The sequence below is a fragment of the Chlamydotis macqueenii genome, chromosome 1, assembly GCF_036417535.1.
Source record: "Chlamydotis macqueenii isolate bChlMac1 chromosome 1, bChlMac1.mat, whole genome shotgun sequence".
Classification (NCBI taxonomy): Eukaryota; Metazoa; Chordata; class Aves; order Otidiformes; family Otididae; genus Chlamydotis; species Chlamydotis macqueenii.
This window is the reverse complement of record NC_141556.1, coordinates 2,120,313-2,147,443: the sequence shown is the minus strand read 5'-3', so window position 1 is coordinate 2,147,443 and position 27,131 is coordinate 2,120,313. Positions and strand designations below refer to the sequence as shown.

The 27,131-nt window shown below is 49.3% G+C and overlaps 1 protein-coding gene across 1 annotated transcript in view; it reads left to right on the top strand.

Annotated features, from left to right (window-relative positions):
- The window catches only part of LOC147601959 (uncharacterized), a 99,077-nt gene extending 83,099 nt beyond the window's left edge, over window positions 1–15,978 (top strand). The window contains exons 74-82 of the mRNA XM_086744486.1: window positions 1,359–1,475; window positions 4,234–4,311; window positions 5,514–5,567; window positions 6,947–6,995; window positions 7,855–7,893; window positions 10,283–10,438; window positions 12,719–12,790; window positions 13,422–13,592; window positions 15,887–15,978. Coding sequence (XP_086600612.1) covers window positions 1,359–1,475; window positions 4,234–4,311; window positions 5,514–5,567; window positions 6,947–6,995; window positions 7,855–7,893; window positions 10,283–10,438; window positions 12,719–12,790; window positions 13,422–13,592; window positions 15,887–15,900 — 750 coding nt within the window. The 3' untranslated portion in view covers window positions 15,901–15,978. The remainder of the gene's footprint in view (window positions 1–1,358; window positions 1,476–4,233; window positions 4,312–5,513; window positions 5,568–6,946; window positions 6,996–7,854; window positions 7,894–10,282; window positions 10,439–12,718; window positions 12,791–13,421; window positions 13,593–15,886) is intronic.
- The last annotated feature ends 11,153 nt before the right edge of the window (window positions 15,979–27,131 follow it).

Genomic DNA, 27,131 nt, shown 5'->3' with positions numbered 1-27,131 from the left:
TTTGGCATTTTCCAGTCAGGCCCTTCCCACATTCAGCTGCACCATGTGGTCTCCAGTTGACTTGGGGTCAATTCTTCTGGTCCTTATGCTCTGGTGGTCATCTGCGTCAAACGCTGAGTCTTTCTCTTGTCAACAACCCCCACTAAGTCCCGCGAATTTTTGGAGGCTGAGAGATTATTTCTGGGGAAATATCACCGCCTTCCTCTCCTGTTCTTCTGCTCTCCCACAAAGATCTGCTTTCGGCCACTGCTAACGGTTGGGTGTTGGTCTGACTGGAGGTCTTTCCTTCTGCTGTGTTTTATGGGTGCCTTTTCTGTTCACAGCAGCTCCAGGAGAAAGTTCAATGGTGCACATGAGTAGGAAATTTATAAGTCAGCTCTTGGTAACTCCCTTTTTCTCCCCAGGAGTCATTGTTTTTTTCCAGGGTTACAGACTAAAGGAATCTGTTTACATATGCAGGGAGATTTGGGCATTAGAAATTATTTGGCATCAGCCCAGAGAGGAGGGTGTCTATGTCATAGAATCAGAAAATGGTTTGGATTGGAAGGGACTTTCAAAGGCCATCTAGTCCAATCCCCCCTGCAAGGAGCAGGGACATCTCCAACCACATCAGGTTGCTCAGAGCCCCGTCCAACCTGGCCTTGGATGTTTCCAGGGATGGGGCATCCACCACCTCTCTGGGCAACCTGGGCCAGTGTTCCACCATCCTCAGTGTAAAACATTTATTCCTTATGTCCAGTCTGAATCTGCCTCCTCCTATTTTAAAATCATTACCCCTTGTTGTATCACAACAGGCCCTGCTAAAGAGTTTCTCCCCATCTTTCCTATCAGCCTCCTTTAGGCACTGGGAGGCCGCTCTAAGGTCTCCCCGGAGCCTCCTCTTCTCCAGGCTGAACAGCCCCAACTCTCTTAGCCTATTCTTGTAGAAGAGGTACTCCAGCCCTCTGAACATCTTCGTGGCCTCCTCTGGACTTGCCCCAACTGGTCCACGTCCTTCTTATGTTGGGGGCTCCAGAGCTGGAAGCAGTACTGCAGATGGGGGTCTCACGAGAGCAAAATAGAGGGGGAGAATCCCCTCCCTTGACCTGCTGGCCACGCTGCTTTTGATGCAGCCCAGTATGCAGTCACCAAGAAGTAGAGGTGCCTCCTGGACAAGTAAAGTTGGAAAGCAAAGCTGAAGTCATGTCTGCCCTCCTACTGATGCTCTGTTAATAGCACAACAGCAGACAAATTAGAATGTAAAGGGCCTCCTTCTCGCCGATGCCATGAAAGTATTTGGGTAATATATGACTGGCCCATCTCTAAAACCGCTTGTGCTTGCTAAAAGCTCTGAATTACTCTCTGTTGGTGATTCTCAGGGGGCCAAAGGAGTTCCTGGCTTGGGAGGCTTCAAAGGACAAATGGGATGGCCTGGGAAGACTGGAGTCACTGGACCAGAGGGACCTCAAGGGCCACAGGGTGAACCAGGGCCACAGGTGAGCATCGAGTGGTCCGTAGGATGCCCTAAGCCCTGGCGAGATCTGCACCTCCCATCCTCATGTGATATAGCACCCCAGATCTGTCCCCATAGGTCACCATATACATATACATCTCCCCGCGTCTTACATGCTGGCACCTGAGGTCTCCCACGGTGAGATGGCTGCAAAGTCTGTGTCTTTCTGGGGGATATTGATCAACTCGCTTCATCTCTTGGTGCATTTATCACCAGAGATTTTTTTTTTCCCTTTCCTCTCTTCTTTTCCAATCTTCAGTGTAAGATGTGACCTCTCAGTGAAGAAAGGAAGGCTGATAATTTCCATTTAGCAGGGCATCAAGTGCACCCCTCCTGTTGCTAATTATCAGGGGAGCAGGATGCCAAGGTTTCGGAAGGAGCTAGTGGCTTTCAGACCCCATTTGTGGGTCGCACTTAATAAATGTCTTTGCATGCAAGACATGCTGGGCACCTTTTGAAATGTGATAAAAAGACTTGGAAATGAGACATGCTAATACTGTTTATGAGCAGGAACACACTGCCCCCAGATTCTGTGGTAATGAAGAGCGTCTTGCTGCTGCCAACACAATGCGGAGGGACGATGCTAGAGATTAAATGTTAATCACCCTCCCTTAAGCAGCATCCATTAAGTAACGAAGAACTTTTCAAGTGAAAGAAGACTGGAAATGAAAATATCCTTCTTTAGTTGTGCGGCTTGGACAAAAGAATACATAAATTAAGATGAAAGAACCAAGAACAAAAGAAAAGCTGAAGTTGGGTAAAGACCTGAAAGACCAACTGTTTCCCCTAAGCTGTCACAGAGATAGTCCTGTTTTAACTCCTGACAACCTCTGAGCCTGGCAGATACTTGGTGTGCCAGGTTTCACCCTTCAGGGATGTATCCTTGTATAAGCATGTGTAAGAATTCCGTCCTCGTGTGTATGTACGTGTGTGTATAGAATCACAGAATAGTTTGGGTTGGAAGGGACCTTCAAAGGCCATCCAGTCCACCCCCCTGCAAGGAGCAGGGACATCGCCAACCAGATCAGGTTGCTCAGAGCCCCGTCCAGCCTGGCCTTGAACATTTCCAGGGATGGGGCATCCACCACCTCTCTGGGCAATCCAGAGGGACTGCATGTACACACATATGGTTTGTAAAATACTGGAGTTTTCCACTAGATGAGAAGCAGATTGCACTGCTGGTTTGAAAACAAGGAAAGGAGGTAGAGACCCTGGCAGGATTTTCTTCTTTGATCTGCCACGCCCTGCTCAATTATTTAAGCCAAATATTCCACACTCCAATCACCAGTGTTTATCCTTCCCCAAGTGAGAAGCACATTCAATAGCATGGAGAATTTAGCTGATGTGTAGCTGCACCTGACAGTTCAGGACTGTGCTGGTGAATATACACCAGGGAAAATTGCTTTGGCTTTTGAGGACAGAAGTTGGGACCGTTTAGACTCAATTTCACATGGAAGTCTGAGTGAGTCTCGACCTCATCAGATCAGCTTTCCAAGATCTCAGGGGTCTCCCTGTCCTAGAGGCCCATGCGGGACTTCTTATTCAGGTGGTATGAAAGTGTCTATGTAGGCTTTGTTGATTCTTAATCTAGTTTTCCTCCATAAAAAGGAGGAGTGTTGGGAAATCATATGATGGGAAAGTCTTTACCCTGCTTTTTGGAGCCACAGAACAAAAAAAAATAAAAAATACCCAACGCTGGGGTTTAAATCTTAGGGAAGAAGTGATGAAAGAAGGGAAAATGCAGGTGGTGCTGCAAGGTCCACGTTGTTCTGACAGTCAAGTTGACATCTGTATCGTGTCTTGAGATATCATCAATTAACGGCTTGACCTAGCACAATCTAGTCCATGGTGCAAGGGCACAGAGGATGCTCTGGGCCTCCTGCATTGCTCAGGAGCCTATAGCTCCATCAAAATCCCACCCAGTGCTTCAGCACTGACAGGGGGATTATAGGAAGGGCTGCCCCCGAGCCTTCCCCTACGGGGGTGCAGGTGTAGAAAGACCCTTCCAGAACAATAAAAAATGGACTAGACCCAGCTTCAGACCATAGCATCGATATTATTCTTCTTTCCCTTGCTCCCCAGGCTGTACCTTGCAATGAAAAATGTATCAAAAGAACCACAGAAGGGAGGAAGGAGCCAAAAGTATGAGATCCCCTCATGTATGTTTAAAACAGGCTGGAAGTTTTTTATATTGGCAGTTACAAGCACTGCACGCTCAGAAAGCCGTGTGTGAGATAATGGATGGCTTTTGTTTGGACACTGATTAAAGAGAGACTGTGAGATGCTGCTTTCCACACCCACACTGCTACTTCTCTTTTCCCTAAATTAAAAGAGAGAGTCCCTGGGTCTGCACCGCAGCAGCGAGGCCACCTTCATTTCTAGTGTGGGAGGGTATTATCTCCATCTGCAAGCCCTTCTCCTCCTGCTGAGACTCCGTTTCTTAAATTAGTACCAGGACAGATAGAGTGTCAGAGAGAGAAAACTGCTTTTTCAGTACTTTTTCCACAGTATCCATCCTTTCTGCAGGGAGAGACCATGGGAAACTCCTCATGGTTGCCTAGGGCAGAGGGGATAAAGCCCAAGGCTCTGACCCATCACGTCTGATGGGCATCATAAATTCAGAGGGCTCTGAGTATCTTCTCCTACTTATGCTCAGGCTGGGCTTTAGAGGGGAAAACCCCAACCAGTGGTGTGGGATGTCTCCAGAGGGATGCTAACTGAGCTCTCCTCTTCCTCTCTAGGGTCCACGAGGGAAAAGAGGGAGACCTCAGCTCTGCCTCAGGGGACCTCCAGGCATGGATGGGCGAAAAGGAGAAATGGTCAGTATGGGGATAAGTCACCCTCCCCTCCCAGTGAGGCTCCTCGCCACCCTTCAGCAGTGCAGAGCTCTGCACTGGGACTGGATGAAGCCTGGCTGTTCTAGGTTGCATTTCTCAGCTCTCCCAACTTTGCAACAACAAAAACACAGGGGAGCATCTTACCCGCAAGCACCAGGCATTGGACACGGGCCTTGCTGCCTGAAGGTATCTCCATCTGGGACAACTGCTGTGAGCCCTGTGGGCTGCCAGTTGTTTTACATAAGGCTTCTTTGTGAAAACATCTTATTTTGGGCCAGCACATCCTCAACTGTGCTTGCCATGGCAGACCAGGAGCAAAACAATACTCAGTGCAGTACTTCAGTAGAGAGGGGCAACGCTCAGCCTTTTAATGCACATCAGAGAATAAAGTTTAATCTCAAGATCCCAACCTACAACTCATGTTCCAGATAAGTCCCTACGCGCCGCAGGTCCTGCTCAAGGGCTTTTTGCATCAGGAGGTGGCATTGTGTTAGCTCCGTGTGTCGGCGGAGAGTAATGCAATTTCTCTTTCTGCTCCAGCCCCTGTAAGCGAGCACAGGTTGAGAAAAATGACCATTGCAGCTTTAGCTTAGATCATTCTTCCTGTGCTCCTTTTCCTTTAATATTTTTAAGTATTTTTAATCAACAAATCCAGTTTTCATCAGTTTTGAGTGGAAAATTTTTCTGAGCATTTTCTCCTAGGAGGCCCTGTTGACAAACCTCAGCATCTCCCTGTGCTTCATCTTTTCAACACTGGGATTGCAATCCCAGTCGCAATCTTCTGGGTGGTCTGGTTCCCAGAGGTCCTCTGGAGGCCAGATCCTCTCCATGCCTCCACCTCAGCCTTCATGGTCCCTTACAAACTGCAAAGAAACTTGACTTAAATTGTAGCTGATGACATCCTTATGGTTTGGATAGAGTAGAGCTCCCAAAAAAAATCTAGGAGCCTGCACCCAGCTCTCCGATACAAACTTTAGTTCTTGCTTCCTTGCATGTGGATGTGTCCATTCCTTCCTGCTTAGTGAGCTACTCACAGATATCTCTGAAATTTATGGGAAAACACGTGAGCCTTTTTCACCAGCTCCCTTCCAAGTGTATCCTTTCCTCTCCAAGGTGCACTTATTCTTGGCACATTTAATGGCCAATCTACTGAGCTTTTGTAATGACTTAAGTGTTTTTAACAGGGTGAAAGCGGTCCAGCTGGCCAAAAAGGAGAAAAGGGAGATCCTGGTCTTTCTGTGAGTACTTTAGCCCAAGATCACATCCTATTACACAGGCCTGAATAGAGAAAATAGGGCAAACTGCCCCTAAGAGGTGTAGGGGAGGAGGGAAATGCTGAGAAAGAGATTCATTCAGAGAATATCTGGGAAATGAGAGTGTTGGCCATTACCCAGAGACGTCAGACATGCAAAGGCTGGAGCGGGAGCAGAGCTGTGCAGTGCCAAGCCCATACAACAACCCAGCACCCAGGGCACATTTCCCCTCTCCCACCCTCCCCACAATGCTTCAAAGTGGTGCTTGGCAGATAGGATCAGTGCCAATGCCACAGGGCTGATCAAATGCAAAGAAAGAGCGTGAGAGAGAAATGTGCCCCGTTTTAAGAGCGATTAGGGAGCTGGCATTACTGCAAAAGTTGCTGCTGCTGCTCTGGGTTTATAAATGCTGAAGAAGAAGGAGTGGTTGACTCTCATGGGTCAGGGCAAAATCTCGGTTGCGGCTCCTCCGACATTAGGGTCTCCATCCTGTTGCCTGAGCAAATGTGTTTTGTGCCACTTGACTGATACGATGCAGTACTTTCTTCTTTCCAGTGTACAGAGGCCAGGCCAGATTAGTTTTAGCACAGGTGGTATGGGCAAGGGTGTCCTATGCTGAAGGGAGCCCAGCTCCCTAGGTAGCAAGCGCCCAAAATTTGTTATCCCTACAAGGAATAAGAGGTAGTGAACACGTGAAGTGCAGTAGGGCACCAAACATCACACATGGAAGATGCTCCACTGAAACAGTGGCAGTTGGCTGGCCCAAGGGTGAAGGATAGACTCAAAATCCGCAAGACCACGTGCCTTGCTGTGTGGGAAATGGCATTCACTGGTAGAAAGGCAGGGGAGAAGAACAAAATGAGGTGCAGCTACATCTCATGTAAACCTAATGCTACAGCCCATCCCCATGGGTCAAGCCTGCTGTATGATTTGAGCAGCCCCTTTGCATGGATGCAGGCGGCTTGATGAAGCTTCTCATCCGTGAGAGACATCTGAGAGATTATTGCTCCAGCGACAGTGCCAAAAGAGTGGGGAGACTCACTGGAAAGTCAGACAGGGCTTGAGGTGTGCCATGGTCCTCACATTGGGCTGGGGATCCCAGCACCTCGTGGCAAGAGGAGCTGGCTACAGGATGGCCAGGAATTTGTAGAGGGAATAATTTCTCTGATGAGCCACAAATCTTGAACCAAGGTCTCTATGACACCAAATGTATGTCTCTGATCTCATCCAGACCCAAGCTGAGGTGGTTTCATCAGAGGGCACCTCCAGTGGGGCAAGCAGAGTTGAGACAGGACACAGAGTGGAGGGAGATGGTGCTGGAGTAGAAAATCACCGCTAACCTCTGCTTTCTTTCCACGGCGCAGGAGGAAGAGGTGAAGGAGGTGGTCAGGAGCGAAATGAGAGGCAGATGCGGTAAGTCGGCCGGCGAGCCGTGCTTGGGGCCACCGCTCTGACACCTGTCAGCAACTAAATTGGAGCAATTTGAGTGCTGGCACATGCTGGCTCGGCAGAGAAAATATCACCCCATTAGCAGCAAGCGGAGACACGTTGCCTCTCCACGCTCGGAGATGAGTACAGGCTTCTGGGCCACAAGGTCTCTGCCATAGTCCTGACCTCCTACTCAAACTCTTAATTTTTTCCGTTTAAACCCTCTCTCTTCCCATTTCTTCCCCTGTGGTTTTGTCAGCAAAGCTTTCCTCCCTGGTCATCACCATTTCCCCGCTGATTGGCAAAAGGCACTAGGTCATGGGGGAAAGTTTGGAGCTGCACTTTGCCTAATTACAACCTTTTAATTCCTGCCTACTTTGTGGCACTTCTTGACACATAGACCTCTCCTCTCCAATGGTGAATAACTGCCAACCAGCGCCACACCAGTAACAAAACCCACCGCATTCGGGGGTCTTTTTATCCCAGCATCCCAACATCGCAAGAGCGTCAGGCTTTTGAGATCTTGCTTTCCTTGCCCTGAGGGCCAGCAGAGAGCTGCCCCACTCCTGCCCCACTTCCTGGGGTCTGCTTATGGCCAAGGAGGGTTTGGGTTCACCACCGCTTGCCAAGATGTTTCAGCTATTAAGCTGGAGTCGCACTCGTTTCTGCTTAGAGATGTCAGGGGGCATTTGAATGCTTTGAAGCAAGGAGGGGAAGGATGAAAAATAGTCCATGAAAGCATGTGCTGTCTGTAAAAATAACAATTTTCTTGAAAAAAAATCTTGTTTACATTGGTAAAAAAAAAGAAATAGCCAACGAACTACACCCTGTCTTATGTTTGCAGGTTGTGGAGGTCAGTTGGGAAGGATGCTCACAGAAAGAGGTAAGGCTGCTGATATCTGCATAGAAATGCATGTGAATTCATGCAGAAGAGTAAAGGATGTTCTCCTTGCCCCAAACCAGCCTGAAACTGCAAGGGAAAAGATGTTGTTAAGAATAAGTGCTTTTTTCCTGTGATTCGGTGCAGATAATAACGCTGGATCACCAACTGCTTTTAGACCCGGGCTCTGGCTTGGGTATTTCTTGAGAGGAATCTGAGAAAACAGGGTTGAGAGGGATACCAGGAGGTCTCCTGCTTCCATCCTCTGCTGCAAGACAGGATCAAAGCTATTCCTGACACCCAGCTTTAAAAGCTGCACCCACAGGAGCACCTCTCCCTGTCCACGAAACAGATCCAGTTGCTCCACCATCCCAAACCATCACCATGATAAGCTCCAGTGAGGTTGCTACAGTGCAGGTGTCTATCCATCACTGAAGCTCCCATTGTGGAGATCTAATCCATATGGTTTACGGAGTCTGGAGGGCGAATCTGACCACACCAAGGTGGACCTGCATGTTCAGTCAGGGGCTCATCCTCTGTGCTTCAGGCAGGACTTTGTTCCTCCATGTCTTTGCCTACATGTAGGCAAGTGATTCAGGGTCTAGCTTTTCCATAGGACATACTAAATCAGGTTCTGGATCTCAGCTGGCCACAGTAAGTTTTGAAGACACTTCTCTCGCATGAAAGGAGAGAAGCACCTAGAGGAAAGTTTCCAGCTCTGGATCTGATCTTCAACTCTGCATGTTGATCTACTTGCCCATATATAAGCCAGATTACATATCCTGCTGGATCCTCTTTATGGGCACAGGTGTCTCCTAGCTCTGTGTCATATCTGTCAAACCAGCTTTGAGATCTCAGGACATCTCATCCAACCTGAATGTTTCCTACTATGTTTCAAGGCCATCATTAGACCTGGAAAGGGTCCCTCGCCAGAGCTTGTTTTTAATGTTTTAAACAGGAATAGACAAAGGAAGAACTTCAGAGCAGCAATTTGACTCTAAACTACAGTGAACTCATATTCTTCAGGAATGGATTTGCTTTAATTTTTCCTTCATAACTGTTACTTTTTTTTTGCCTTCATAACACTTTGTTTCATAATGCACAAAAGCAGAGCATTTTACAAAGCAAGGACTTTCTAAACAGAGAGGTGGGTCAAGCAGCAGAATCCTTGCCCTAGATGTAAGAAGCCAGCACGGTTGTAGGTGCCTGGAAGAGCTGGGAACAATCTTAGTGTGGGATATTCCCAATTACACTAGACATGAGGTAGCCCTTTCCAGGATCTTGCCCTTGTCCCAGCCTCCATTTGCTTCTATAACATTAAGTAAATCAGAACAAATTAATCCTGCATAGTGAACGCTTTTGAACACAGCAGCCTCCATGCTCCTGCAAAGGTTTTGCCTTCATGACTCAGGTGTTACCCAAGGGCCGTGCCCGCTATCTGGCTGGTCAAGCCTTCAGCCAGGAGCATGTGGACATCTCCAGCCCTCATGCTCAGAGCATCATTTAGACAAAACAGTCACTTAGGAAAGGAAAACCAAGCCAGATCAAAATTGCAGTGGACACACCACAGAGTATTAATCTGGGATGGATTCAGTTTGCTTCAAAACAGGCTTCTGGGTTAACTTTGCACAGCCAGGCTCCACTGGATCTACTGTCCTCTACCTGGAAACTCCGTACAGCCATCATAAAACCAGAACTCCTAAAATATCTGCTCTGCTAATGTGCCTGGTCCAGATCATGCTTGTCCCTCAAGGCACTGGGCATCAGACACACCCAGTATGAAGGATGATGGAGCCACAGCCTCACATGCATCCAGACATACAGCTGGACGTGCATAACATAGCTGACTTTTTTTTTGTGGATTCCCAGCCTTTTAGTGAACAAGTCTTACCTGAGAAGACCAGCAGTGCTCAGCACTTCAGGGCACCTATCTCATGGAGATGCTGATCCAGCAGCATTTAATTATCCCTGTAGTTTTGATTACCACTCCATCCCAACTGAGACTGGGAACATGTCCATGCAGTCATGGAGGTCCCAAGAAAACCCAGCACACTTCTTGGGAACCACTTCCTCATAAACAGCTTTCATTCTGAATAAGATAAGCGTATCCCCTGCTCTCTTCCTTGAGAAGACAGTAGACAGCACAATCTCTCCTTAATTGCTTGTCCTTCTCTAGAGCATATGTGATTTGGAAATAGGTTTCCTACCTTGACCACGTACCCCAGTGGTCTGTAGGCTTTGGCCAACGAAACATTGTGTTGTGATGTGTCTCCGACACTCTGTTGTGCAGCTGCAGTCATTTTGTTGGGCTACAAACATTTATTGAAGCACGATGACTTTCAAACTGCGGCACCAGATTTCATCCTCACTGACCCAGCAATTAAATCTGCAGGTCTGGAGGCAGCTGAAATCAGCAGGCAGCTCCAAGGGTATTTTCAGCCTCAGGGGAATGGTGAAAGCCAGGAAGAAATGTTTAACAAAACTCAGAGCGTGACCACATTGGTGACTTCCGTGAAGCCCTTCATGGAGCCACCTTCACTTATTTCAGGTAAGTTCAGCTACATGGTTGCATGCTTTCCATTTTTCCAACCGTGGCAGCTGGTATCTTCTGCAGCACTCCATAAACCCAGCGCTAAATCCCTAAATCCTCTTCCCTGGAACTGGGCAGGAATAAGGCAGTGATGGAATTCCCAATGAGGGCTCCCATTTTGCCCCTGTGCTGAAGAGGGATGGTGGCTTGGAAACGAGGTGAGCTGATGCCCCTGGAAGGGATGGTAGGTGAGGAAAAAGCCAGATATACGATGATCACCACCTCCAAAAGCATGCATTTTGAAAAGCTAGAAGGAGGCAGTCATTTTTAGGCTGATTTTGTCCCCTCCTTCCCACCATGTCCTTTGCAACTTCTAGTAAAACTTCCTACCAGCCAGAAATTGCATCTCTGAGACCAAACAGTCAAGCTATTACAGACTATTTCTGCCCAGGGCCTCATGAACCCTTTAATGGGTAAAACTACTGATTACAGCTAATGGGAAAACAACCGACTCTATTTCTGTCCCTTTGTGTTGCCCAAGAGAGAGAGGGAGAGAGAAGGGCCAAGGTCCTGCCCTGAAGACACATGCAATGCAGACCTGCCGGTTGACAAACACCAGTGAGTTTGTGGCATCTCCTCACACTTCATCTACATCTACACCGAGCAACTGGACAGGGCAAGAGCATGATCCAGGACTGGCCACGCTTTTAGGTATTATCAAGCCCCCAGTAGCATCTTGAGCAGCACCAGGCAGCTGAGGTGCAACCATCATTTTAGGGGATGAAGGCTGCTTAGCCATAGGGAGGTGACCTATGTCCTGCTACTTGCCCATGGGCTGGAGGGAGGTTCATGGCCCACTCTGTAGGCACAGTTGATGGGGTGGTTCCGCAGGAGGCTCCAGGACCACCTCGAGATGCATTAGGACACAGTGTCCTGGTGGAAAAGCCCAGGAGATGAGACCAATGGATACAGAGAAATCCATTAATGCCTTGTAGAGCATGGCTGTCTTTACAGGGAGAGGACAGGATGGGATAGTTTTAGCTGCATTTCAGATCATCTACCCTTCTTCTGACCATGAACCACTGTGGTAAGGGAATGCTTGGCCCAGCTTCATGCAGACTTGATGAGCAATACGGTGCCCTTGGCACAGAAGAGCTACCAGCTGGATATTCTCCTTGTCCCGGTGGAATAATGGCTGGTAGATGGCTTTCCCGGGCCCTGTGGGCCTGCCCATCCCCTAGGATGCTGATGGAGGCAACAAGCAGCCTTTGACATGACTGGCTTGAGGGAGTTCTGGGTAGGTCTGCCCTAAATTTTATCAGCAACCTGGAAATGCCCTTCACCCAGAAGGACCCATATGAGCTGCTCTCCTCCAGGTTCATCACATCCTCAAATCCGTGCCACAGCCACCCATGGACCCTCTGACCTCCTCATCAGGGCTTGGCTTTGAATATTGATTTGCAGGAGGCAGAGAGTGAAAACATGATGCAGAAGGGCTGGTGGGGTGGGAATAGGGGATTATGGGCTTGCTTGTAGAGGACTTTCCGGGCCTTTCCCAGAGCTTTGAGAAGAGTTTTAGGTCAAACCCATTGATGATGACCTCTATTTTTCCTCCGTGTAATCTGCTGAGGACCAAACAAATCCCCCAAATCCAGCTAAGCCTAGAACTGGACGCCAACTATCACTGCCTTCCTCCTGCCCACCCGCAAGCACTCTCCTAATGTCTGTGTCGTATGCTGAAGACATCATCCATCTGGATTTAAACTCAGTTTATGCCAAGGCAGCATTTGGGATCTGGGCGGTTTGAGATCGATGGGGCTTACCACATGTTATCGAATCACAGCGGCAGCCATCGCCAGCCGACAATCCCATTAAAGCCCGAGTCTGAGGCAGGAGGGCCCATAAATTGCTCTGCTAAGTGATGAGTGTGGATAGGCGCTCTAAATGTTAACAGGATTCTGCAATCGGGGGGTTATTTCTGCCAGATTACAATCGCTCCTGGCTTCTCAAACCTCACAGATTTACAAAACTCCGGCCTGACATTTATCTCCTGCAAACAACCACAAATACTTCCATTTTCTCTGACTAACACCCAACCTTTCTGACTGAGTTGTTTAACACCATTAAGAATTTTATTGCCGCTGATTTCTCCCTCCCCTCACCGATTGCTCTGTGACATTTATTAAGAGAACTCGTTAGCTGACGGAAAGCCATGTACGGCTCCAATGATCTATATTTAAATGGCGACTAATTTGTTTGCGTGCCCTCATTACGTGTGATTTCCATTTGCTTCCCCAGCGGCTCCCCGGGTGCAGCAGATAGCGAGTCCCTCTCAGCACCAGCGCCGAGAAGCCTACAGTCCATTACCAGGTGAAATGCGCTGAATTAAGTGACATTTAGGGAAGTCACCTCCCGGGTGGGAAGCGCTTTTTTTGGCATTGAGATCAAGGGGATGCAGCGCTGAAAGAGTTACACGTGCCAGCAAACAGAGGCTTAAACCTCAGTTTTGGACTTGGCTTAAAGCAGCTGCTTTTGCCCCAGAGCGTTGGGCTGGTGGTCAACAAACTGGAGGGTGTTTTCACCTGATCCCATGTGGTCCAGCCCCATCAGCAAAATGCTGAATGAGAGCCCTCCAGGCCACACCTCGAATGCAACCATCCCTGCAAAGACCCCCAACCAGGACCCAGGCGCTAATCACCCCCTTGCAAAGGTCAGAGACCACCATGATGGGCACCACAAGGGTAGACAGTGCCACAGAGCAACAAGGACCTTCATGATTGTCCCACTATGGAAATCTGCTGCCAGATGCCCCACCTTGGTCCTCACTGCCACCCTTGCTCTGCCAACCCTCTTGCTTTGGGATAAGGAGCTGACCATAGGGCAGTGGGAGTCCCTGGATCAGCCCCACACATTTGCCCAGGGCGGGACGGGGGTGGCAGAATGTGGTCTTTTCCCACCTGGGTCCAACAAACAAGTTGGTGCGGGGGATGTTTCCCTACAGGCCCCTGCCTGCAGCCGATGGATGAGGGCTCCTGCCGGCACTACGCTCTGCTCTGGTATTACCACGCAGAAGCAAACGCCTGCCGGCCCTTCGTCTTTGGAGGATGCCGAGGCAACAGCAACCGCTTCGAAACCAAGTGGAAATGTGAGCGGCTGTGCAAAACCTCAGCAGGTAAGGCAGCCCCTGAGCCCTCCAACCTTCCTCTTCCTCCAACCAGGAGTGAGGTCAAAGCAGGAAAACTCATCCACAATCTGCCTACCTCCATTGCCTTACGGTGCCCCACCAGGACCAAGAGATGACTTGGAGGAGTGTCTCTAGTTTCAAAGTCTCATTCTTCTCCCACTCCCAGCTCACTTTGGTCTCTACCAGCCCCTCCTAGGAGCTCCTGTACATCTTCCCCCTTGGGCCACATCCACTGATGGGATGTAGGTGGACATGTGGGTGATGAGGAAGGTCCTGGTAGGACCTTGCTGCGTGTCTTGAGTTCAGTCCTCTTGTACTTTCTGAGGGCTGAGGTTTGCAGGAATCTGGGGACTGGTGCCCTCTGAACCCTGGACTAGTCCATCTAAACATTTCTCAGGCATCTCCAGCCACCAAGGACTCCAGGAAGAGCCTGACGCTGGTGGAGCTGCCATAATCTAGACCAGCTCATAAGCAGTCCCAAATGCACCCGCATTGGGGTTACACTTCATCCAGGGGTTCAATTGCAAAAACTCATTCCTGGAAGACCAGCTGGGCTCCGGTTATGAGATCTAGGGTTGTGGGGTCAGTCTGCGTGGCTCTTCCTCATCTCCAGGCGTGTGGTAACTCACCACAGGGGCAATGGGCTCCTGCCAGCCCTGACAGTAATGCAAACACTACTGCTGCTGAGCAGTGCACGAGCTGTGGCTGAAATCAGCCTTCCTAGAAGAATACTCCTCTCTCAGCCTTTCCTCTGGGTGGAGACAACCCCTCTGGGCACCAGGAGAAATGCATTAGTTCTCCACAATACATTAAAAAACCCTCTAGTGTTGTCATCTTCTCTATATTTGAAGGCATGTTAAAAAAAAAAAAGAGAAAGAAATTAAAGGTGGACATTTATAATTTCAGGTTAATTTCAGCATTTTCAGGTGATCTGTATTTTGTTGGTTGGTTTTTAGATGGGCACCTGTTATGCATAAAATCAAGACCATTGCACAGGCTGTTATAATCCACTTTAATCTTTCTGATAAGCAATGGACTTCGCACAGCCCAGGCTTCCAATTCTGTGAGGAAGAAGGCAGTGCAAATATTCATTGCTCTAAGTCCAGTGCAGGACAGACAATGCCATCCTGGAGAGCTGAAGTGCATTGCCTGGCCAGGAAGGAGGGATTTGCTGCCACAGTGCAGCCAGCCCAAACTGGATGCCCTCCTCTGCCCTCTCCCAACACAAGTTAGCGTCACTCCTTAGGCACCATGGCGAGCCCATCCAGCTCTGGAGCCCCCAGCATAAGAAGGACACAGACCAGTTGGAGAGGGTCCAGAGGAGGCCATGAAGATGATGAGAGGGCTGGAGCAGCTCTGCTGTGAGGACAGGCTGAGAGAGTTGGGGCTGTTCAGCCAGGAGAAGAGGAGGCTCCAGGGAGACCTTATAGCAGCCTTCCAGTACCTCAGGGGAGCTGCAGGAAAGGTGGGGAGAGACTCTTCAGCAGGGCCTGGTGTGACAGGACGAGGGGTAATGGTTTCAAAACAGAGGGAGGTAGATTCAGATTAGATATTAGGAAAAATTTTTTACACTGAGGGTGGTGGAACACTGGCCCAGGTTGTCCAGAGAGATGGTGGATGCCCCATCCCTGGAAACATTCAAGGCCAGGTTGGACGAGGCTCTGAGCAACCTGATGTGGTTGGAGATGTCCCTGCTCCTTGCAGGGGGCTTGGACTGGATGGCCTTTGAAGGTCCCTTCCAACCCAAACCATTCTATGATTCTATAAGGACAGTCAAGGTAGACCAGTTAGCCCATTGAGCCTGATCAGTGCCCACATTTGGTAGCCTGCTTCTTTGCAATGTGCTGTGTGAGGGGAAGCCACTTTCAGTGCTTTAAATCCAGTCCCAGCAGCACCAGGTAATCAGTGAACCTCTTCCTGGCCAACACAGGCCATAAGCACTAAGAAATGGTGTAGGCTTCATAAAGCAGCTGTAGATACCTCCAGCACTGTATCTGAACTCCCTTTGTGGGGAGAAGCAACCACTGGGGAGTGGGAGTCATCTAAAACCAAGCCAGGTCCATGTGTTCTCTATGACCCTAAATGGTGCCAGGAGCTGGCCTGGATTGGGACATTTGCTTTATGGATGTCTGATGTGTTGTGACATCACTTGGCATAGACAATCCCATGGTGTCAGGGACCTCCTGAGCCACTGTAAACATGGAAGATCCAAGAAGAAGTCCAGGCTGCAACCAGCTGCCAACATCCCCTTTGTTTTCTCTTTCCTCACTTTTGAAAACCAGTCAGAGGGAGGTGATCAGCTGCAGTGGCCTTGTTTAAAGCAACGAGAAATGGAGCTGTGAGAAGTGTCTCCAGGATGCCTCAGAGACTGGACAAGGAAGACCAACCATTTATCGTCAAGAAGCAAGGGATGTTTGAAAAAAGATGTTGGTAAACTGTAATTATGAGCAGGAAATAAAGTGGTGTGAGGAGAAGGAAACATCTGATTGTTCAGGAAAGAGGAGATGTCCAGACACTCATGACTGCACCACACCCCGTAGGACTACTGTGCAAAACCAGGCAACACATACCCCTGAGTTTATTTTTGTAAAATAAAAGTGTATTAATGCTGTTGTGTGTGGTTCTAATTCATAATTCACCTGGAATCTGTAATGCTTAAAAAAGGCAGAGAGAAAGGTGGGAATTTCTATCTCCCCATGTTGGACCAAGTGGGCAGGTTGAGCTTGAGGTTCAGCTTGACCCTAAACTCTCTGTGGCCTTTACCAAGTCCCACCTTCTCCTTCGCTTGACCATTCCCTGGGCAGGTTAAAAGAAGCCATCCCAAACTGTACAGTAAGATGAAAACAGGGTTCAAAAGCAGGCTTCTCCCTGCAAAATGCCACCCCCAGGTCCTCAAGACATTTGGAGGTGTTGCCCAGAGAGGTGTGGAAATCCTACAAGTGGGAGGCTGAGCCTCGGGGTTTTGGTAGCCACATGGACCCAGCTGAGAGGGGCCCTATGCGATAGCATCTGCTCTAAGCGCACGTCGTGGGACAGCGTGCCACCCCCTAGGAAGAGTCACAGCAGCTCTGATGGCATGAAAGTCTCTCCTGGCTTTTGAAATATTTGCAATTTGCCAAAGAGACAGCAGAAGCACAAGGCTCTGCTCTTCCCCATGAGTGAGGAAAACTGCTGTGGTGTTGCAACCAAGTAGGAAGCATTGTCTATAAACGACACCTCTCAGATGTGTTGTGGTTGACCATGTCATTGCTGCCCACGCTACTGCCTTGGCAGGGCTCTCCCCAGCATTTTTGTGGTGGCATTTTGGGCTCCCAGCCCTTTGCCTGGGGAGCTCTGCCGTGCCCTGGTAATGTGAGCATCCACGGGTGCAAGCTGTGATTCCTCTCACCATAACAGGTCCTCGGTAGACATGCCCGAGACTTCTGGAAAGTCACTCTTCTGCCCCATGTAAACAAAAAAAAAATATTTTCATTAAAGGATCTACGTTGCATTGCGTCTTCAAGGATTGCACTGGGAATTGCCTTTTGTCCTCCAGACACCCTTGGTGGGAACATAATGAGGATTCCTAGTGGGCTAAATGGGCTAAACGAGGATTTGTGGTGGAGCGGGATTGCTGTGGAGCCAGTTAGGAAATCTCTGGGCTTTATTTAAAATTTTCTGCACAATTTGGTAAGGTTGAGCTCAGATTTCTCTGATTTCAACGTTGACTCATTGCTACTGGTAGCATAGATAGAAGAAGAATTCTCCTCACCCACAACGTCCCAGGCACCAAGGAGGGACCAGCAGAGCTTTTGGGGACTTTTATTCCCCCTCAGAGCTCAAATATTTTTTTACTTTTTAAAACAAATAGAATTTTGTAAATGTTGGGAATGACAGAAGTGCCATTTTCAGACTGACATTTCCAGCCTCTCCTCTGGAAATGATGTTCTGCATCAAAATGTACTTCGGCAAGAAAAACATTTAGGTACTGTATCACGGCAAGAGAAATATTCCCTCGGAAAAGAAACAGAATGTTCCCAGCTGAGCAAAACAGCGGGTGCAGCGTCACCCAAAAGAAAGCGTTTATGCATTTCCAGGTGAGGCCACAGTGTTTTCTTCTGAGAAACACTCCACATTTTCACAATTTCCTGGCATCACAGTAACGGGAAGGCTGCAGGATGCTGATGTCCACAGAGCCCCAGCCCGGCTGGGGAGCTCGCAGGGTTCCCGACTCTGCGGGTGTTGCAGCTTCTGGCTCTCAGCAACCCAAGAGGCACGGAGTGACTTGAACTCCACTTCCTGCATCAGCCCAGGAGAGCTGAGATGACCCAGGGGAGCAAAGCATTTGCAACCATCACAAAAAAAAAAAAAAAAACCACCTTAATTCCTAAATTGCATTGACAAAAATAAACACTGTGCAGAAGAGAACAGCGATCTAATGAAGTACACGTCCCACAAGCTCATTTGTCACTCATTTGTATGAAAATCTTTATGTAGGCGGAACTTTGCCAAAGGGCCCAAGTCATTGAACCATCATCAGAGGCTGGCCATCAGAGGAAACACCAGGCTGCTCATTACCACCTCGTCCTACCAAGCCAATCGGCATGTGGCTGCACCATCTCTGGTGCTACAGTCATCCATGGGGCATATCTCCACTACAGACCTGCTGCTTGTGTGGATTTGGTGCGCAAATTACCTGATGTCCCCAACACATGGCTCAGGGTCTCCAGGTGGCCTGTCCCTACCCTGCAGCTGGGCTGGCATTGCAGTGCCCTGCAAAGTGCATGCTCCCCTTGCCTCCTTTGGCTCCCCAAACCCTTCCAGGACATCTCCTCTTGGGCATTGCCTCTGCCCGCCCTGTGTGCTGCAATGTTGGGTTCCCACCAGGACAATAGAGATGCTCCCAGGAGCCTTTCTCCAATTCAGGGTGCAACAGCATCCTCTCCTGAGGACCATTGCCACCAGCCAGCTTAATAACTCAAAGTAGCACTTGCTTAATAACTCGAAGTGGCACTTATTTACCAAAACCAAGAGAAGAAAGCCTTTCTTGATCTTGTGGTTGCTCCCCAGGAAGCCCAACCCCACATTTAATCGACCCACTCCAGCTATCAACTGCAGCAGGGCATTCGCGAGGAGGAGAGTGCATCGCTGCAGGCTGCTGAATCGCTTGGCAGGCATGTTAAGTTGACATCAAGTCTGAGGAGACAATAAGCTACAGTAATTGCATGAAGGTTGTTTTTATAGCTGTGAACCAGCAGCACAGTGAGGGTCAGGAGGCAGCAGTAGGTGAGCAAATGGACCTGAGGGACCCGGGACCTGAGACCTGCCTGAGAAGATGCAGAATTTATCTTCCTGCATTCTTGTTCACAGACACCAAACAAATGGGACACCACCTCCATTCTTCCTTTTAAGACCAGTGCCGTCCCTTAAAATAGGCCTTCACCTCCCTGCGTGCAGAAGTTCTTGGCAGCTTTTGGCTCCAAGCTTGGTGAGGAGCGTACGTATCCCAAAGCCAAGTCTGAGGGACAAATTTTGCCACCTGGTTTCTGGTGAAGATGCTGCTAAAGGACAAGGGCAGAGTCGCTGTCTCGGGGTGGGGTGGGGGGGTGATTTGGTTCAAAACCCTTCACCATAAACCGTACGTATGGGACGGGCCAAAGCAGCAGGTCACCAGGGAGCCAGGTGATTTAATTCAGATTTGCAAAACATCTGGAAGACGTGAGAAGTGAAAACCTATAACGTGGGCAAGTATATAAGATCAAGCTGCTCAGTCCTCTGCTGGGTGTATTAGATGCAGCTTGAATTTCCCATCAGTGCTCTGGGAGCTTCGGCAGAATGGGAAATTGAAAACTTGATTTTTTTTTAATACATCTAGACTTAAATGTTTACTATTGATTTGCCATCTGAACCGCTTTGGCGGGGCCAAAATATTACCGGAATGCATCCTCGGTGTTTCCTTGGAAATGTCATGTCATTCTAATCGAGTTTCTTGAAATTATTTGATTGCAGGGTGGGGAGGGAGACTTTTAGGGCTGAACGATGCGCTTGGCGAGCCAACTGCTTTCCAGGCGCAGGGAGCTGAGGCTGTTCCAAGCAGGGCAAAGCCAGAAGATTCCTGAACACACGTTGGAGAAAGGCTGTAAAAAGCAAAGAACGTCACTACGAGCGGTCAGCCCTGAGAATGTGAGAAGCTGGAGCTTTAGTGGATGTAAAACCAGCTTCACTCGTGGAGTTTGCAAAGTCAAGGGTGGTTTTGAAGCATGAGTGACCCCATCACTCGTTTCACGCAGATCATGCAGCTCCAGAGATGACCCCAAAGGTCTGTGCCTATGAATATACGTGCACCTACAGCCTGAGCACTCTCAGCCCCGTTGCAGGAGGGGGTTTCTTCCACATCCAGCCAGCAAAGTCTTGCAAGTAGGCGCGGAGAGGAGAAACTCGCCTCATCGCAGCATCCGATGTCAGCGGGCAGTTCCTTAGCAACCCTGACAAAAGAAAATGGATCGCGAGAGATAAAGAGGCTGGGCCAGCGTAATTTAGTAATTTGATAATGATACCGTCCCTGAAATGGCTGCCAGTTCTGACAGCCGGACCCCGAGTATCATCCAGCCTCCTCTGGCCGTGCCCGGCAGATTGGAGCGGACAGGCTGTTTGGGAGGGAGCTGACAAAAGCCCCTGTCTCCACTCCTGCCGGAGTCAAAAACAACAACAAAGTTCATCGCCATGCCACCAGCCTGACTTGTGCTCAGCTAGGTTCATTAATTACATGATATTTTTAGAGCAGGAGTAATTTAGGCTCTGGAGACGCCGCGGAGGCAAACGGCCGGGAGTTAATGCAGGGCTGGACCTGAGCACCGGCAAGTCCATCTTGCAGAAGCCTCCACCAGATCTTCAGTGTTTGGGCTCTGTGGGAGGCGGCAGAGGTTTGCAAGGCATCCACAGGCCATTTTGGGTTAAATCCATTGCTTTTCAAAGCGATAGTAATTGCTACCTCACTGTATTGGTACCCATTGGTGGGAGGCTGCTGGTGACCACTATCCCCTACCCACTGCAAGGGTGGAATTGCAACCTAACAGCCACAACACCCTTGAGAAGGAGGGGAAATGTCGAAAAAGCCTGAAAAAAAACCTTCTACGCCAGGAAGGCAGCTCTGTTCATCTGAGCTGGGAGAAGCAGGAGCAGAAATGGGGATGGATTTGCCCCTGGCATCATTGATGTGTCGGAAAACCAAGGAGAAACTCCCCATCTGGGACCTGCTGCAGGATCTGCCTCAGGCTGTCCATCCTGCCACATTTTGCACGCTGAATCACCCCAGTAAATCCCATTTGATCCCTCAGGCTTCTTCTGGATGGCTCCTCCCCCATCCCCTGCCTTGGGTATCCCTTAGCCCAGCACCCTGAGCCCCACTGGTGGGCTCTGCATCCCCGAGATGTGTCCCACCCTGCCCCTGAAACTACCCCAAGAACCTGCCCGTGGATTGGGAAGCCAAGGGGCCAACCCAAGGCCATGATCCCAGTGACAAAGAAATGCTGGAGGAGCAACATAAACCATCTTAAAGAAGAAATTATCACATTTCTTGAGTAATGTCTCTCCCATCCACCTCATCCAGCTGCTGCAGCCTCACCAGTGGGAGCGGAGCCTTCTTACAAAGGTAGGAAAAAGGAGAACCAGTTCTTTTTATACTTCACTCCATGGGGTATAAATAGGTTTTATGTGTAGACCACTGTCAGGATACATGCCCCAAGGCCAGCGCTGCTCCTGCCTGTGGATCCAGGCTCCCGCTGCCTCCCTTTACATTTTTACTTGATTTTAGATGTTTCTTCCAACCAGAGATGTGATGCCCATATAGCTGCAGGCACATTCCACATGTACAGGTAGGTATAAACACCTCTGGAAAAGAGGTAGGAGATGCAACAAAGACATAGGAGATAAAAATATTGTAGCAAACACTGCGGGAAGACAAATTTGAGGATTTAAGATTATTTTTTCTTCTCTGTGGTTTTTTTCTTTTCCTCCTTTGGAGGGAAAGCACCAAGAACCAAGCTTTATTTCATGCCTGAAGGCTGTCAGTGGTGAAGTTGGTCTTTGGGTTTGGCCCAAGCACTTCTTGGAGAAGCGTAAGTAGCAATCTGCAAAATAGCCCCAGCCCATTTTATCCCAAGGAGGCTTTCTGATATTACATTTGCATTAAAAGCTCGAAGCGGAGCTAATTAATTGCCAGGAACATGAAACGCTGAAGGTGGGGTGGGTAACTGCTCATTACAGGCAGCCAAGTGCTTTGCGTACGACCAGGGCTGTAAATCCCCTGTGACCCTGCAGCAGCAACAGACTCAGAGCCTAAGAAGGTGAAAAAAGGGCAAGAAAGGCAAAACAATAATTTAACCCCTGCCAAACTCACAAGCTCCGTGTCCCCAGCTCCTCTCCTCCTTCTGCTGAGGTCCCAGATCGAAGTGATGGGGCTTCCCATGCCCTCAATGCCCCCTGTATGGCCACCTTGGAGAGACAACTTGCTGCTGCTGTGCTGTTGGAAGGAGTGACAACCACCCCCCAAAATGGGATTATGGGGAAAAGAAACCCACAAAATTCAACTTCACGGGAGAGTAAGCGCCCTTCGCTGTAGGGTTACAGAGAGATGGGAGATGAGCAATCTCATATCACAGCAAGGTCCTCCTCCCTCTGCAGCCTTGAAAACGCAAGTTGAGTCTTAGAGATTATTTAAAAAGAGACAAAGCAAACCAGAAAACTCCTTTCTGCCCCTCTATGGACGAAGAGCGCATCTGTGTCCAAGTCCTCTATGCAATTCTGGCGCTGGAAGCAATAAACAGGACCTCGCGTCACATTGCTTTGCTTCCCCGGCCCAGGCGAGACGTCTGTGCGGGTATTCAAGGCATGCTTTTTGCTGTCAAGGCTTCTGGTGTGATGTGACCACAAGTCGCCGTGTCTGATTTTTCCCCAGTAGCAAAATGGTTGTAGTGATGAAACTTTAATGAGATCCTCTTCAGCTGCCCACGTTTGGGCTTTAAACGATGATTCAGAGAAGGAAATTCAGCTCGGTGAGAGTGAGAGAGCCTGCGGAGAGGTGGGAATGTGTCCTGCTCCCAAAGAGACAGACGCATGAGGGAGACGTGCGAGGATGTTTGTGACAAAGCCTGCATTTTTCATAAGTTCGCTAATTTTTTTGAGAAACTTTTGAGGATTGGAGTCCCCTCTGCCACCATCCAGCTCCCACGGGTGCCCTGCGCCGTTTGTAGCGCAGTTCCTTCCTTCTCCAAGGTCAGATGGGGTTATTTTCATTTCATCTCCTCCCCAATCCCCTGCAAAAGCAAAGACCAAAGCAGGGATTTGCAATCTCCAGTAGCCAGCCAGTGACAGCTGAAACAGCCCTGTTTGCTTTTAGAGCAGACCAATACGGATGAACCAAGCAGTCTGACTTCTTTCATCTTCCTTTTTTGGCCACTGCCTTCTCTTTCCTATTTTCCTCTAATAAAATTACCGTGAAGACGCCATGTCTGACATGTGGATTTGCCTTCTGCAAGGACATTGTCCTGCACTGACCTTCCCAACAGAAAAGTGGTTTATGGGAAAATAAAGCATAGAAGTGCACCTTCGTATCTGCTCAAGGGATGGAGGTGGCCTTCACCACCTGGCTCCAGCGGTGACCTGCTGAATGATGGGAAAAGCATTCACCTCCATGCTCCAGCATCTCTCTCAGGTACTTTTTCTCATCTGGAGGAGAAAAATAAATAGACTCACATTTACACGGGTCATTCTGGCAGCAGGATTGACTTTTGAGGTGGAACCATGTGTACATGCCATTCCTTCCATAGTGTGTCTTCAGAGTTGTTTTGATTTGCGTTTCACCTTTGCAGCCATGGGGATGATCTGTCCAAAGTCTGGCTGCCCAGGAAAGCAGTTTGTCAGACATTAAGTCCCTCTTTGCCATTCAGTCTGCTCTTGCGCCCTGGTCCCTTGAGACCTTTGAGATCCACTGTCACCCAACTCACTCAAATGAGGTGAAGTTCAACCCTAATCATGTGAAGACAGACTTATGGTGGAGGTGGGCAACTGCACTTGTCACCCTCCTGTGCCATAGCTGCAGACACCAAAGAGCCTAAGTGGGAGTTGACACTGACAAAAACCCCCTCAGGGTCCAACAGGACCTCCTGGTGTGTGGGTCAGACCTTTTCTGATGTCCTCAATTCACCTCATTGCAGCCACCAGCTGGCAAAGGGCTGAACACCCCATTTCCAACCATTCAGAGCATGCACAACCCGTGGGGACAGCCTGAAGCAGCTTCAATGGATAAAAACTGCAGGCTCACACCTTCTCCCTCCATCACACACACTCTCCTCTCAACCCCAGGAAAGCTTCAGTGAGAGAGGACCACCACCCCACCACAATGGAGGGGAAGGTTGCAAAGGTGGAGCCGTCATCACTGGTGTAGCTGCAGATAAATAGACCTTACCCCCTCCAAACCCACCATCTTCATATCGTTTAATTCACTTTGGAGATGCCCTGAAACAAGTTAAATCCCCCATCACCTCTGGGACAAAGTGGGGTTTAGGAAGGCTGAATTAATCTGCTTTGATGTCACGCCTTTCCCTAACCTACTTTCCTTTCCCCAAGTACTTGAACCCCAGGTTCCCAGTGATTTGGGCAATAGCGGGGCTTTGGTTGTGGCCTGAAGACCTGAAACTCCTGGACATGATCAGGGACACCAGGTTCTTGTGTCAGAGGGATGTACGAGGCCTCCAGACAGTGGTTTTGCCCTACCTTGGGGGTCAGGAGATGTCAGACCCACACCCCACACCAGAAGCAATAACATTTCCACATTTTTTATACCCCTGCTGATCTCCTCTAAGCAGATGACAATTGAGTCCCAAATGCCACTGGAGACACTTCCAGGGACATCCTCAGCCCTTTTAAAGTGCTCTTCTATCCCGATGGGATGTGAGCCAGGGCATGAGATGGAGACATCCCCCTCTGGTAGGCAGAAGGGGACTCACTTTCTGAGTGCCCATACACTTTTCATGAAGCACCCGTTGTCCAGGTCAGCAACAAGACCTCCCATTCCACATGAACTTACATGCTCAACCTACTTCTTCCAGTAAAATCTTCAGGACCACCCCCCCTGCAAGGAGCAGGGACATCTCCAACCAGATCAGGTTGCTCAGAGCCCCGTCCAACCTGGACTTGGATGTTTCCAGGGATGGGGCATCAACCACTGCTCTGGGCAACCTGTTCCAGTGTTCCACTACTGGAGTTTCTAGTCCCTCTAATGAAGTTTCCCACCCAGCTCTTCGCGTTGAAGTCTGCAAGCGGGTTTACTTCCCCAAAACTATGACCAAAGGCTCTGAAGATTTGGACAACCAAAACACCTTCCAGGTCTCTGAGAAAGAGGGGAAAGGAAAGCGCCAATCCAGGAGACAAAAGCTTCAAATGAAAATGAAAGAGGAGTGAATTGCTGGAGAGGTGCATGCTGGTGTGTCTCAGCTAACAGCTGGAGGTGGTGAAAGGGAAAATATTCTACCCAGGACAGAAGCCAAAGGGGAGCTCTCAACGTTGCTGGTTGCTGCCTCTCAGACAAGAGCCAGTATCTTCACAGGCTGCCTCAGAAGCTCAAAGATGCTCATCCAAGGATATCCACAATCATGGCTCCTCTTCTCCCAAGGACCTGCTGTGACCATCGCTGGTGTGTGGTTCAGGAGCCAGAACATCTCCCCATCCCCAACTTGGAGCCCATCCAGGGTCACTACTGGCTGCTGTTACCTTTCGTGGGGTTGCTCAGAGGATTTTGCCCACTTTTGGTAGGATTCATCCCTTCCCAGGGATAACTGCACCCCACCAGCCCTTTGCTAGAAGAAGGTGACAACGGCATTTCAACGCAGGTTTCAGAGAGGAGCTCTGATAAGCAGACAGGGCTGAGTAGGGTTCTGGGGCCACCAGGAGCCCCCAGCCCAGCCACAAATCTGCGGTGGCCATCGGAAGGACCCTCCACCAGAGGCCGGACTCCTTCGGGTGTCTCAGCCCTGGATCACACGGAGCAACCTCTGTTTCCAGCAGAGAGATCTCCATCCCCATCCTCTTTGCAGCACAAAGCACTTTTGCTTGCAAACCAGTGTTGTGGGGCATTGCAGGACACCTCTCTCTGACCACACCAGGACCAGAGTGGTCCTGGAACCCCAGACTGGAGGGTTTTCTTGCCTCGCTGCTGTCTTGGGGCAAACTGAGTTAATTCTACTGGATCTCAGTGGCTTTGGGGAGTTGGGAGGGGGGTTTTTCATGGCACACATTACCCTTACCTCCCTCTTCAAATGCTGCTCCTGGGACCGTGCTACCACATCCTGGAAGAAGTTTTGCAAAATTTCAATCTTCCACAAGTTTCCCCGCCCGCACGGGAGGACAAAGGCACCCAGAGATGGGAAACCAGGCAGAAGGTGTGACCAGTGTGAGCGGGGCAAGTCTGTCCCTGCTACAGATGGGAGTTACGAGTGCTGCCCCGGGGGCAAAACCCTCTTGGAGTAGAAACCCATTAATTGCGACACCATTGTTAATCATCGCTGAAAACCCCGACGGGCATCCTTAGGGGGCATGGAAACCTTTGCATTTAAAATATCCTTGCATCAAGTGCCTGGCTACCTGGAGGAGAGGGGGGAAGCGTATCTGCGCCATCCCGCAAAGTCCCCGTTTTCGGGTGACTCTCATCAGGCTGTTGGGTTCAGATGTCTTTTTTTTTTTATTTCCCCCCCCCCTTTTTCCTTCTGAATGGGGAGAGGCACCGCAGCCCGGTGACGTTGCCAGCTCCCTCTGATTTCATTTTAATGAAATCATGCTCAAACGAAGGCTCCACGTCTGGAGTTACGACTCAAACCCCGTGATCGCTCGTTTTTATATATACACGAGGGAGGGGGAAAAGCGTTTCCATAGAGAGAAAAAAAAAAAAACCACCCAACTATCACAGCCCTCTTAATATCAATAAAAGAAAAGCGAGGGTGCAGAAGTTCAGGCGAGCGCGCCTGATGCCTCCTCTCTCCTCGGAGTGAGACCGCGGCGAGTCCATCCCATCCCAGCCACCCAGGACTAGCAGGTGAGTGCCTGGATTTCATTTATTAACCAGCAGCCGGCTTCATTTGCACAAACTTTAAATATTTCAGTGCTTTCCTTGGGAGATCAGCTTCCATATTTCTGTATAAAGGGAAAAAAAAAAAGGCAGGATAGGGAAAAGCAGTTCAAGATATTGCGTTAAGAGACTCCCCCTGCCCTCCCTCCTAATCAAAGAAATATCTTTTTTATTGTCATGACAATTTGGGGAGGCAGATCAGGCTGGGAAGAGTTTGGAAATCTCGGAAAATGGCAAAGTAGGGAGAGAAATCACCGCCGTGGTTAAAGGGATGGGGGGAGAGGAGGGCACTGGGTTGGCTTGAATTTCGGAGCCCTGGGAATCAGCATCGTCAGGAGAGATTCCTTAGGGAAGCGGAGGTGGCATCAGAGAGAAAAAGTTTAAAGAGCCTCAAGGTTTTATCCGTAGCATTTTATTCCAGACTTACT